The 13,709-nt window shown below is 43.0% G+C and overlaps 1 protein-coding gene across 1 annotated transcript; it reads left to right on the top strand.

Moving 5' to 3' along the window:
- Positions 1–3,219: 3,219 nt before the first annotated feature.
- On the top strand, positions 3,220–4,589 carry LOC310801264 (trace amine-associated receptor 13c-like; the record flags this gene model as incomplete). The annotated part of the gene is made up of 2 exons (XM_083665259.1): positions 3,220–4,041; positions 4,554–4,589. The coding sequence occupies 2 exons, from the start codon at positions 3,220–3,222 to the stop codon at positions 4,587–4,589; spliced, it is 858 nt and encodes a 285-aa protein (XP_083521385.1).
- Between the last annotated feature and the right edge of the window lie 9,120 nt (positions 4,590–13,709).

The raw sequence follows: 13,709 nt of genomic DNA, 5'->3' as shown, positions 1-13,709 counted from the left end.
AACATGCATTTATTTTTCTAGCTCGTCACAGAACAGAGCAATACATCACATATCATCACTCAGGCATCACACAACAATCGCAGCACAATCGAACACTGCTATTCGAACCCTGATGCATCACTGCTAACCCAGTGTGCAGACACAACATTTCCGCCCCCTTTGCAGGATTTCAAACATGAAATGTTGAGACAAAGTCCTCTAGGTGGCCAGGGCGTGAACATGTGCGAGCAGGCCGAAGCGGGGGCGAGGAAGGCTGCGGCAGAGCAGGCCGAGGTGGGGAGGCATAAGGTCTGGGTAGCTGAGGCAGAGGAATGTCCGGGACCTGTTTAGGGGCTGCCTGAGGCACAGAGGCATCTCGCCATGCTGAGGGTATGGTTTGGGGAGTGTCACCGTCAATGTCTGGCGGAGCTGGCACCTTTCGGAGGCGGCTTGAGTGCCACGAGTGCTATTGGCGAGGAGGACGATGGCTGGGCCCAGCTGACAGGTGACTCGAAGAGGAGAAGACCAGAATGAGGCCATTTTGTTGTTCCAGTGGTGCCTACGGACTCTGACCCAGTCTGAGACAGTGATGTCCAGCACCTTGGCTCGTTTGGACTGATCAAAGCGCTGCTTCATCCGCCCCTTCTGACAGGTGACTGAGGCTCTGAACCCAGGGGAGGGCGCCGGGGGTGTGAAGGGGCGGAGCCTGTCAAGGGGCAGGTTGAGCTCCCATTGGTGGTGGGGGACTCCGTGGATCTCACCACAGATGTCCAGCTGCAGGTGCTCCCAGGGCTGGGAGAGCCAGGCAAGAGGTTGCAGGGGTGGGGGAGCCTGGTGCAGGGGTGGGGGAGCCTGGTGTCCAGTCTTGCCACTCACAAGGCAGGCAGAGTAGTCCTTTACCAGGGCCTCAATGTCTCTGTCTATCCCTGGCCACCATACCAGGTCTCGGCAACGCTGTTTCAGCTTCACTAGGTGACCCTCATGCGCCATAGTCAAAACACATGCACAGAGAGCACGAGGGACCACAGTGCAAAGCCTGTGTGCTACACAGGTGTTGTTCCAGCAGGAGAGCTCCCGTTTGACTCGGGAGAAGGCAACCAGTTCCTCTGGCACCTTGTGAGGCCAGCCATTCTGGATGTAGCTGCAGAGTTGGTAGAGAACAGGGTCCTGTTCGGAGGCCTCCTTGAGCTCCTGCAGAGACACAGTGGCTTGGAGCGGTGTGTGTAGCATCTGAATAATGTCTTGTTCAATGTCAAAAGTGGTGTCGGTGGTGTTCCCTAACGTCCAGAGCACACACGCTGACCCTCTGCTCCCAAGCAGTGTTGCAACAGTGGTCGCCAAATATTGTGTTTGTAATACCGTAATTTCCGGACTATTAAGCGCACCTGAATATAAGCCGCACCCACTGAATTTTAAAAAAAATAATTATTTTGAACATAAATAAGCCGCACATGTCTATAAGCCGCAGGTGCCTACCGGTACATTGAAACAAATGAACTTTACACAGGCTTTAACGAAACACGGCTTGTAACAAAAAGAAATAGGCTTTAACGAAACACGGTTTGTAACAAAAATAAAAAAATAGCGGTAAACGGTAGCCTACCAAGCCTACCGACCTCATCCATATTTATGATGTCGTGCGGGCCGATGGAATGCTCCGCTATCTTTGCATCAGTGAATTTGCGGAAGTTTGAAACTTTTTCCTCGGGAGGGAGCTGCTGACACAGACTCGTCCGTACCCTGATGGACAGGCCTTTACGTCTCATAAATCTGAGACACCACGATGGTCCACCTCTAAAATCCTCAAACTTCATTGCGGTGGCGATTGTTTTGGCTTTCAAAATGACTACCGTAATCAGAATGATGGGAAGTTTGAGCGCGCTCGATTTAATCTAAACAGTTACATTGTTTCACCTTAACCCGTTCGGCAATTTCATTGGTCTAATGAAAGCTTCATGCCGCCAAAAAACTGAGCACCGTCACATAATGTGTTTTTTGCTCAGTTTTTTGGCGGCATGAAGCTTGTGAAAGCGGGAAAAATCCATAAATTAGCCGCGTCATTGTTTAAGCCGCGAGGTTCAAAGCGTGGGAAAAAAGTAGCGGTTTATAGTCCGGAAATTACGGTAATCACCACGGGACACAGTCGTAGCATCAACTCAACAAATATTTACTTTTTCTAGCTCCTCACAGAACAGAGCAATACATCACATATCATCACTCAGGCATCACAAAACAATCGAACACTGCTATTCGAACTCTGATGCATCACTGCCAACCCAGTGTGCAGACATAACAAGCAGTACTATGGCTTGAGTAGAACAAATGTAATAGCCCAATATTTCAAAATATGGGTGTGCGGAAGGGTATGTGTCTGTTCTTCGTAGGCTGGGTGCACGCTTCTATTCACATGGAACCGCTTTGATCACGTAATTAACTGCTATAGTCTGTCTATGTAACTCATATCGCCATTACGGTTGAAGGTAGGTAAGCCATTCATAACTGTAAGGTACATTTCATAGACCTAATAGACACACACAGGAGAGTTTGTTCTATTCACGTGAAATTGTGCATTGATCATGCAAATAACTTGTACTGTCTTTCTATCGATGTGTGTGACCCATTACGGTTGAAATGGGTAAGCCATTCATAACTAACATAAGGTCAGTTTTGATTCACCATGATGAGGGTAAAAGCTGTGTTATTTCTGTGTTATTTTAAAAATGTAACAATGCTATTATGTTAAAAACAGACATTTAGGAAAAGTCAGGGAAGGAGGGGGACATGGGTTTCACAACGGATGTCCATTTGGTATGAGTAGTGTTAAATAGTCACTACTAATTTCAGCCATAACTATAGCAACTGTGTAAGTAAGGTTTAGAGTTAGTAAGTACTTGGAACACCCCAATGACTACTCCATGCCATTCTGATATGGTTATAGACAGACTTTGTATGAATGTAGTTTCATTCATAACTCATATATTTAAATAATAGTTGAAAGGTCTATTAAAGGTCTATTTTCACTGTGTGTGTTTGTGTGTTTGTGTGTGTGTGTGTGTGTGTGTGTGTGTGTGTGTGTGTGTGTGCGTGCGTGCGTGCGTGTGTGTGTGCGTGTGTCCGTGTGCACATGTGTGCACAGTGGGACTGGTTTGAGAGGAGTGTTTATCTTTTGGACAGAGATAAATAAAGAGGCAATGTTCAGTTTGTCAGAAGGGCTGTTCACAATTTGGATCTAAGAAAATAATGAAGGAAAATAAAGATATAATTTGTTTTCCATACCAAAATTCCTCTTGCAGAAAGGATTTGCAATCTACACCTGATTATTTCATACTCTACATGTTCTTCTCATTATTGTCAGCGCTGACAGTTTTTTTGAACCTGCTAGTGATCATGTCCATCTCTCTCTTCAAGCAGCTCCTCACTCCAACCAACCTGCTCATCCTCTCTCTGGCTGTATCAGATTTCCTGGTGGGACTGATAGTTATGCCAACGAACGCCATTGCAATCATGGAAACATGCTGGTATTTTGGGAAATATTCCTGTGTTATATTTAACTATTTTGGTTTTCTAACTACATCGTCATCTATTGGCCATTTGGTCTTGATATCTATTGACCGATACGTTGCGGTGTGTGACCCCTTATCATACCACTCTAAAATAACAATGAGCAGAATTCTACTTTTGATATGTATAGCTTGGTCTTCTTCCATCATGTACTCTATTCTACTAGTAAGTAATAGTTTCAGCAATCTAGAGTCAAGAAGTGTGTGTTCTCATGAATGCGCTATTATTTCAGATGTTGGCTGGAAAATCACTGACATAATCATATGTTTTGTTTCCCCTTGCTCTGTTATAATTATACTGTATTTTAAAATATTTGTGGTTGCATTATCACAGTCCAAAAAGATGTCTTCAAAAAAGGCTGTTAGCATTACATTTGGTATTAAAACTGCACAAGCAAGTCATTCTGAGATAAAAGCAGCAAAAACTCTAGCAATTGTTATTTTCACCTATCTATGCTGTTGGATACCAGCTATCAGTGCTCCTTGGACAGAGTACACCCCAGTGATCATAGCAACCATGTGGATTCTGTATATGAATTTGTGTTTGAATCCACTGATATATGCTTTCTTTTATCCATGGTTTAAAACCTCAGTTAAACACATTTTATTATCATAATACTGACATTTAAGCCATAACCATTCACACACTCATTATTATGCACTTACTGTCGACCTCCTGTCTATACATATAGCATGCTGAACAGTAAAAGACCTGTAAAGTATGCTGTAAACACATATGTCACTGCTTCATGCACCACTTGCTGAAAAATGAACCCCGCTCCCTTTTTTTTCTTTCTCGGTGCCACTTAAAGCTCAGCTTGCAGTCAGCAGGTAATGATGGACCGTGTGAGAAGGTCAGGTTTTGTTGAAGATCGGGAAATGCTACTGTGTTTCTAGTGTCTTTCTAGTGTCAAACTGACGTATACCTGGTTTCTTGAAATGTGTGATTTGTGACTTCTTGGTCTTCACTTTCTACACCAGTTACCAGTATGATATGTTAACATTATCTGTCAGTCTTCCCCCTTATTGGTCAACATCACACTGGCATAAAGGAGGCATATATGCTGTAATGTTTATAGTAATACATTTGCATGTCAGTTAATATTTTTATGAAATAATGAAATAATATTAATTGTTCTGTATGTCACAATACTCAGGATAAACTCACGACAAAATATAGCAGGGCACTGTTATGGAATTTATATTGAAACCAAATCAATATCTCTCCCTCACTTTCAATTTTCAGAAATCATCCTGCATCAAGTTATTGATCCTAATCATGCACTGTTGCTACTGTAGACTTGATGTTTATTCAAATTGTAAAACATTGTTTTAGTTGGTCTGAAAGTTACTTTTTTCTTATCCTGTTCGGGGTTACCACCTCCCGTGCATGTCTCTTAACTTGTCACGCCCTCTAGGGCAGTCTCTCTCTCTCTCTCTCTCTCTCTCTCTCTCTTTCCCTCGACCAGTCAGGTTGATTTCAGGAGTGGTGTCAGGTGTGCAGGAGTCAGATGACCAGCTGTTCCCCATCCTCATTACCAGTGTTTGCCATAAATACCCGGTTCAACCTTCACTACCCTGCCAGATCGTAACGGCAGTTCATTGTTAGTCACACTTCTAGCTATATTCATAGTTCCTGCTTCTTAGCATTCCCAGCTTCCTTACCTTGTTTGTTCCTGTGTCCACAGTTCCCTCCTGACTCCTGCCACAGACCCTCCTTCCCTGCCTGACCCTCCTGCCTGCTTGCCTGCCTGCTTACCTGAACCTAGTGATGGGCAAATGAAGCTTTTGTGAAGCACTGAACCACTTGAGCCAATTGTTTCGAAAATGGGTTCATTACTCGAAGCTTCAGTTACAGTGACCTCTCCTGGCAAAGTGCAAGGCTGCAGTCAAATTAGGCAGGCTAGTTGGTGGACAGGAGGCTTTTAATTACACGCACGAACACACACACACACACACACACACACACACACACCTCAATGAGCAGTGTTGGAGAAACTACTTTACTTTTGTAGAAAAGATCTTTTGTTCTGAAGCATCTTTGCTTTGATCACCCTTGGATTTAAAGTATTGGTGTTGTGGCTAGCGCGGCCGGTTTGTAAGCGAAAGATTGCGAGTTCGATACCCGCTTAAGGCAAGCTGCTCTACCCCGCCGTTCGCTACAGTATCTTTGCTTTGATGAAATTCTTTGATGCACACACACACTAACACTGAATGTCATGTTCTATTTACTAATAAAGATTGATGAATGTGTGTATTGTGTTATTGAGGAGAGAGTGCTGGGGAAAATATGGCATAGGTTGGGTGTGTTTGTGTAACTATGGCAGGGGGTGATTATGTGGGATGGGGAACACTCAAAGATTACAAGAAGAACACTCAGAGAATACAAACGCAATACCAACAACTCAACAGCAACAACGCACCTACCTCGACAATCCACAAATTGTGCATTGTTTAGAGCGGTTATAAAGTGTTGAGGCACTCAAATTCAAAACTGTCGCAACCTATCACCTGTCAGAATCGAGACGAGGCAGTGCCAGTGAATCACCTGATTGGACCGCGAACCAGTCAGGTGATTCATTCAGGCAACGAAGCAGTTGCTGCTTCGGACGTCATATGTCACGTGATTTTTTTCGCACCAAAGCAAGCTTTGAAGCAGTGCTTCGATGGAATTGTTGTTCAGTGTTTGAAGCACGTATCGAAGCTTCAGTGTCAAACTGCCATCACTACCTGAACCCTGCCTGGAGGACTATCCGCCTACCTGCCTGTTCCCCTGCATGACTGCCCACTCCCCAACATGACCCCCTTGTGTACGACTGCCCGCCTGCCTACTCGACCTATGCCTGTCTGCCAACCCGATTACCTGCCTGAACTCTGCCCGTCTGCCTGCCAGCTTACCTGTTTGACCCCTGCCTGCCTGACCAACCGCCTGCCTGACCCTTACCGGACTACCTGTCTACATATCGGCTCAGTCAGCCTTCTCTTAATAAATACACCTCAGCTTGGGGTTTCACTGATCCTGTCTCTTGGTCTGTGTTCTGCACTTGGGTTCACCTGTCTGACCATTATTTAATTTAATTTTAACTGTAATTTTTCCCCTCTTCCTGTAAGCCAATACAATACAACTTATCAAATAATTACTATAGGTTTTGAAGTTGTAATTGCATTAAAAAAAGGTTTCAAATTAAAAATGTCCTTAACCTCTTTGTTTTCCAAATTCTTGTGTTTCCATGGTCCCAATTCAAACATTTACAGATGAAGGTAAACCACACTGAGTTGACTCAGAATGTTCAACAGAATTGTCAACCGTGTTAAAACTAACATGTCCTGCAAGTTCAGTCAGGATATGTATGTCGGTTTAATCAGTGTTTGATGAAAAATGGTAATACATTTAAGTTTGGTGTAATTGGATGGCTACTTTTGTATTAGAAGCATTTATATGAATTATAATATTGTATTGTAAAGGCATGTTGAGTATCCGTTTTGTTTCATATGAAATGTGACTGGCTGCCTATGCTAGTTTTCATCCTTATTGTCAAACTTAATAAATACTTACCAACTTTAAAAATCCTTTGCTCGTCATACAACCATGTAACTATGGAATATGCTGGAGAGAAACGTCAAGATCAGTTATGGTTTTACTGTTTTTTTTAATAGTCATGACTGGTTTGAGGCTGAAAGTGAAACTCAAGTTACATTACACCTAATTTACGAACCTTACGAACTTGATATCACCCTCTGGTGACTCAATCGGGAAACATTGCTTTCAACAAGCATGTCAGTAATGAATTTCAGATGAATGACAGTATCAAGATGAACTTCTGTGGGTTGTTATTTTTGTCATAATTACTGAATGTGATACAACTGCACTGGATTGAAAGTCATGCTTCTTGGTTAAATAAATATTGGGGCAGCCAATTATTGTGTTAGTGTGCCAGGCAAGAGCTGGGTCAGATAGAACACCCCTATATATCTATATGGATTATAGAACACCCTATTAAGCAGTGATCTGGAGCCTGGTCCCCTCTCCAGGGCTGCACTGTTGTCATCACACAGTGTCTCATGCTTGGCTAGATCCCAGGGAGCATGACATTTCAGTGGGAGCCTTGGGCACCAGGGTCAGTGAGACAACCCCTCACACCAGGATTGAAGACAGAACAAATGGGGAGGGAAATGTCAGAGAATTACACTGGATCACTGAGAGACCCACTGCTGGATACATGGTCTTTGATTCAAGATTCAAGATTCAAGATTCAAGATTCTTTATTTGTCACGTGCATACAAGTATACAGTGAAATGCAAAAGTGACAGTGCCACAGAGTAGTGCAACAATACAATAAGTTTTAAAATAGAATAAAATAAAATAAAATAGAAGTACTAAAAAATATACAGTATGAACAGTATAAACAATATGAACAGTATAAGCAGTATAAGCAATATAAACAGCAGATGGATGATGTGTGTGCATATGTGTTATGATGTCAGTGAGTGTGTGAGTGACTTGAGGGGGGCACTGGTGGGGTCATCGTTGATGATCCTGATGGCATGGGGGAAGAAACTCAGTCTAAGCCTCTCTGTTCTTGCTGCATGACAGCGAAGGTGTTTGCCTGACCGCAGCAGCTGGAACAGTCCATTTTTCGGGTCGTGAGGGTCCTTCATTATCCTGTAGGCTCTGGTCCTACACCTCCTGGTGTACAGGACATGGAGAGGGGAGGTTGGAGCTCCCATGGTCTTTTCTGCCAGGCGTACCACCCTTTGCAGAGCTCGCCTGTCTTTGGGACTCTCCTGTCAATCCAGCTTTGCTGTAATGCATCCACAGATAATGTCCTTGCTTTGTTGTAGTGAGGTTGGGGTATCAGTGATGGAATGAATATGTATACACATCCAGGATTGTATTGAGGAACTCTTTAATGGTATTTCTGTTTTAAGTGGGGTTTCAGCACATATGCAAAGGAAGTCCTGTTAAAACACCCTGTATCCAATAGTTGGTCCACATAAATAGTAAAGCACTGGTTTCGCAAACAGCAGATGCAAGCATCAACCTACAAGACCTTTCCCCTGTTGTTCTAATTCCCCAAAGCACTTGGATAATGACATTTTCAAAGCCACCAAGTCAAGAATCATGTTAAGCTCTTTATTTCAATGGCAGGCTTTGTGATAATAGCAGGCATAGTGATATTTAAATAAGAAATGAGGCTTCCCCACACTGTAGATGGATTTATATTCAAATCTTTTTCCACATTTATGTTTGGCAATTTTGGCTATATTTTGTTGATAGCAAAGCATATCTAATATTGATAATCTGACTCCAATGTTATAATTATTATTACTATGTGCAAATAATTGTTGAGTCTGTGCTTATTTAGTGCAATAAAGAGAATGAATCAAATAAGGCTTTAATAATACTGTACACTTATACATCTATGACAAGGCAAATACTTCATAGGAAAATGTTACATGCTCAAAGAAAGAGTAGAGAGAGAGATAGAGAGATGACCACCGGTCATCACAAAACAGTGCACATTTGGTGAGATTTAAAACAGGCTTACTGGTCCAAGAAGATTGTGGACACGTCCACGTTGTTGGACTAGCAGCATACGAACCAATACAGTACATACCTTCTTTTATTCCAAACGAATGGTTTGGGTTTAAGTACACCTGGTGGTGAAGTAAGATTAAAAGGTTAAATGATAAACAATCAACAATGTTGAAACAACATAGTGCCTAGGAACAATTCCGTAGGCATAGCATCATAACTTTCAAAGTATAAAAGAATAATCAAAATCAAAAGAAGATGATAAATGAAAAGTGCAAAAATATATTTAAACAGATGTTACGAAGGTTTGAGAAACAACATAGAAATGTGCTGTGAAAAGCACAATTAAAACTTAGATGAAATCAGAATTCGACAAAATCTAATATGTGCATCTGAATTATGTGTCGTTTAGCTACATACATGTTTGCAATGAAGACTGAGATGAAATCAGAATTCGGAAAACTGTAATATGTATATCTGAGTTATGTGTCGTTTAGTTACATAAGATTAGATTAGATTAGATTCAACTTTGTCATTGTGCAGAGTACAAGTACAGAGACAACGAAATGCAGTCTAACCAGAAGTGCAAAATAGCAGAAAGTGCAATGAACAGTATTTACAGGTAGTGCAATATATGATCAGTAAGTAGTGCAGTATAATATAAGCAGTGCAGTATAGCAGTATATGAGTAGCAGTAGCATTATAGCAGAATAAATAAGTTACAGTATGAGCAGTGTAGCAGCATATGAGCTGTATGGGTAATGCAGTCTAGCAGTATATATGTATTAACAGTAACATGAGGTAGATAGCAGAATAAATATAAATATGGAATGCCGTATAAACAGTATAAACAGGTATGTACAGTATGTGCAGTAGTATTAAAGAAAATATAAGCATATGTGCATTATGTGCATTATGAACAGTATGAACAGTATGGACAGGTATGTACAGAAGAGCAGTGGTATTGAGTAAGGGCAGGGGAGGGGAGTAATAGTGCAATTGTCCGGGTGGGGGGGGGGGGGGGGGGGGTGGGGGTTGCAGGGGTTGGTAGGTTGTCAGGTCGGTGCAGTGTTCAAGTTCAGTAGGGTGACAGCTGCAGGGAAGAAGCTGCCTCTGAACCTACTGGTTCAGGTGCGGAGAGACCTGTAGCGCCTCCCGGAGGGGAGTGGGGTGAAAAGTCTATGGTTGGGGTGAGAAATGTCCTTGACGATGCTGCGTGCCTTACGCAAGCATCGTTTGCCCTGGACAGCCTCGATGGAGGGGAGTGAGGAACCGGTGATGCATTGGGCAGTTTTCACCACCCTCTGCAGTGCTTTCCGGTCCGATGCCGAGCAGTTGCCATACCATACTGTGACACAGTTGGTAAGGATACTCTCGATGGTGCAGCGGTAGAAGTTCACCAGGATCTGAGGAGACAGATGGACCTTCTTTAGTCTCCTCAGGAAGAAGAGACGCTGGTGAGCCTTCTTTATCAGGGTGGAGGTGTTGAGGGTCCAGGAGAGGTCCTCAGAGATGTGGACACCCAGAAACTTGAAGCTGGTGACTCGCTCCACCTCAGTCCCGTTGATGAGGATGGGGGTGTGTGCGCCAGCTTTAGACTTCCTGAAGTCCACAATGAGTTCTTTGGTCTTCTTGGTGTTGAGAGCCAGGTTATTGTCGTTGCACCTCCCTGTAGGCCGACTCATCGTTGTTGCTGATGAGACCGATCACCGTTGTGTCGTCTGCAAACTTAACAATGGTGTTTGAGCCATGTACAGGTGTGCAGTCGTAGGTGAAGAGGGAGTAAAGGAGGGGGCTCAGCACACAGCCTTGTGGAACGCCGGTGTTCAGGGTGAGGGTTGAGGAAGTGTGGTTGTGAAGCCTAACAGACTGCGGCCTGTTGGTTAGGAAGTCCAGAATCCAGTTGCAGAGGGAGGAGTTGATGCCCAGTTGCCTGAGTTTAGAGATCAGTTTGGAGGGGATGATGGTGTTGAATGCTGAACTGAAGTCAATGAACAGCATTCTCACATAAGAGTTAGTCTTGTCGAGGTGGGACAGGGCGGAGTGAAGTGCCGTTGAAATGGCATCCTCTGTACTCCTGTTCTGCCGGTAGGCGAATTGAAAGGGGTCCAGTGTGGGTGGTAGGCAGGTCTTGAGTTGAGCTAAGACCAGCCTCTCGAAGCACTTCATGATGATGGGCGTGAGTGCCACTGGTCGGAAGTCATTTAAGCTCGTTGCAGTGGAGTGTTTTGGCACCGGCACGATGGAGGTGGTTTTGAAGCACGCGGGGACAGCTGCTTGGGCTAGGGACAGGTTGAATATGTCAGTCCAAACCTTAGTCAGCTGCACAGCGCAGGCCCTGAGGACGCGTCCGGGGATCCCATCAGGACCAGCAGCCTTGCGTGCGTTAGTCCTGCTCAGTGCCGCACACACGTCGGTGGGAGATAGAGTGAGGGGCTGGTGATCCGCAGGGAGCACAGCCTTGATGGCCACCTCCTTGTTGTCCCTGTCAAAGCGGCCGTAGAAGTGGTTCAGCTCATCAGGGAGGGAGGCGTCAACGGAGAGGGGTGAGGTGTTAGTTGGTTTGTAGTCTGTGATGGTCTGGACATATATATATATAAACATATATGTTTGCTGAATTGATTTGCCATGTTCATTGCAGACAGGGTTAGGTTAACTAAAAATTATGTTGCAGAAATTTAGTCCTGGCTTTACTCCAGGCAGGCCATGCAAATGCTATGTGAAGTTTAACATTAGGCTGTCATCCCACTCACCCTTTTGCTGAGGTGGAACATCAAATATAGCTGCAGTGATACAGGGTCACCACTGGTCTGTCTGAAGAGACAGATAACAAGCTGCAACAGAATTAAATGTCTGTGCAGGTTATACAAACATTGTAAACAACACAAAGATGAGTAAAATTTATGAATATAAAAAGTCACGTAACCCTTTAACAGGTGTCAAAATCTGTAATGTGCTTAACAATATAACAAACAGGAAACAATATATGCCCCACGTGCGATCTAAAGCTATTTAATAAAAATCTCAGGGGATAGCCTGAAAAAGTCTATGTACGGCAGTGTCAATACACCTACTCCTGTTGATAGTCTTGAATTACCAAATGCACATTAATAGACTGACTAGCCCCTCAGTGTTACTCTAGAAGCCACTGGTCTAGCTGTGAGTAACATCATCTGGTAAGCATTATACTGACACGTATGGCTTTTGCACATGGGCTACTGAATATTACCGGTGAAGAAAAAACATGCTATCTGTTAGCTTGGCACACAGTCATTCATGTAAGTGATTGACTGGGAATATCCCACAAAGTAGGAGACACAACGTTGTGAAAATCGTGGATTGATCGGGAATCAATGATGATAGGTAATGTTCAAGTTTGATCTTACTTCTATAGAACAACGGATGATTCAGAGGCTGACGAGACTTGCTAGTCTCACCAAATGTAATGAACACAAACAAATTATAGACAGATTACTCTTTTAAGCATTGTGACCACCAACGAGAGCACCACACTAGACTCATTGAATGTCAGATTAGTCGGGAATCAATTATACAAATAACTAGTTAATAAGAGATCTCTACTAACATGCTCTATGTCAAGAGTAACTCTCCTAATTATGAGATAAGATTCTAATTGCTGAAATCACAATGTCTCACACGCCAAACGGACACCTTAACGATATTGTGCGTCGAGCATTGAGTCATGCAAACACAAACTAATTGATCATAAAGATATATCTAGACTTAACCGCGCCAAAATCATTGAAAGCGGAGTGCTAGCAGATCATCCTAGCATACAGATTCAACCGTTGCATTCTCGGACAAATGAGAGATGCATAGTCATCAATTGAGGAGATATATCCAGACCAGAAATAATGTAAGCAATCCAGCTTACTTCAAGTCATACAATCAAAACTGTGAACACATCATATATGAACATAGTGCCCAAGTCAAAAGTTTTAAGACAGAAATCAATTAAGAATATGTAAGTCGTAGGCTCTTTCCTTGAGCTGGTTTCAGAAGTAGGCTACTTACTGATATGGAACCAATGGACAGGGATGTAACAATAAAACTGAACATCGTCCAAAATAGCACGAATTAAAAAAATAAATTATATATATATATATATATATATATATATATATATATTAAACATGTATCACTTGGAGCAACTTAACTATAAAATCCATTTCTGTATTTACACAACCCTGGCACAGTGACACGCTACCATGAGAGATATGAATGGAGTGTGAGAGTCATGACGCGTTTTCCCGCTATCCTCGCCGTTCATCATTATATTATAGCAATACAGGAAGGAGACTATTGGGGCACTCATATGGTAAATTTCCATAGTATATAAAGAGAGAACATAACAAGTTAGGACAGGACAAAGAGGCCAAGAGTTAGGGAAATTGAGAAAACCAGTTAGAAACATTCCATAAGAATGTTAATGTATGGAGGGAGTAATACCAAGAGGTACCCAGATGTTGATTTATGAAGGGAGTAGTAATGAGGGGTACCCAGAGGTTGGTGCATGGAAGGAGCAGAACCAAGAGGTACCAGGTACCCAGAGGATAAGGGCAGGAATAGTACCAAGAAGTACCAGGGGGTGATGTAATGTATTTTTTGATAAT

Source organism: Argentina silus, assembly GCF_951799395.1.
Source record: "Argentina silus genome assembly, chromosome: 2".
In the NCBI taxonomy this organism is placed as follows: domain Eukaryota; kingdom Metazoa; phylum Chordata; class Actinopteri; order Argentiniformes; family Argentinidae; genus Argentina; species Argentina silus.
This window is presented reverse-complemented; position numbering and strand designations above follow the sequence as displayed.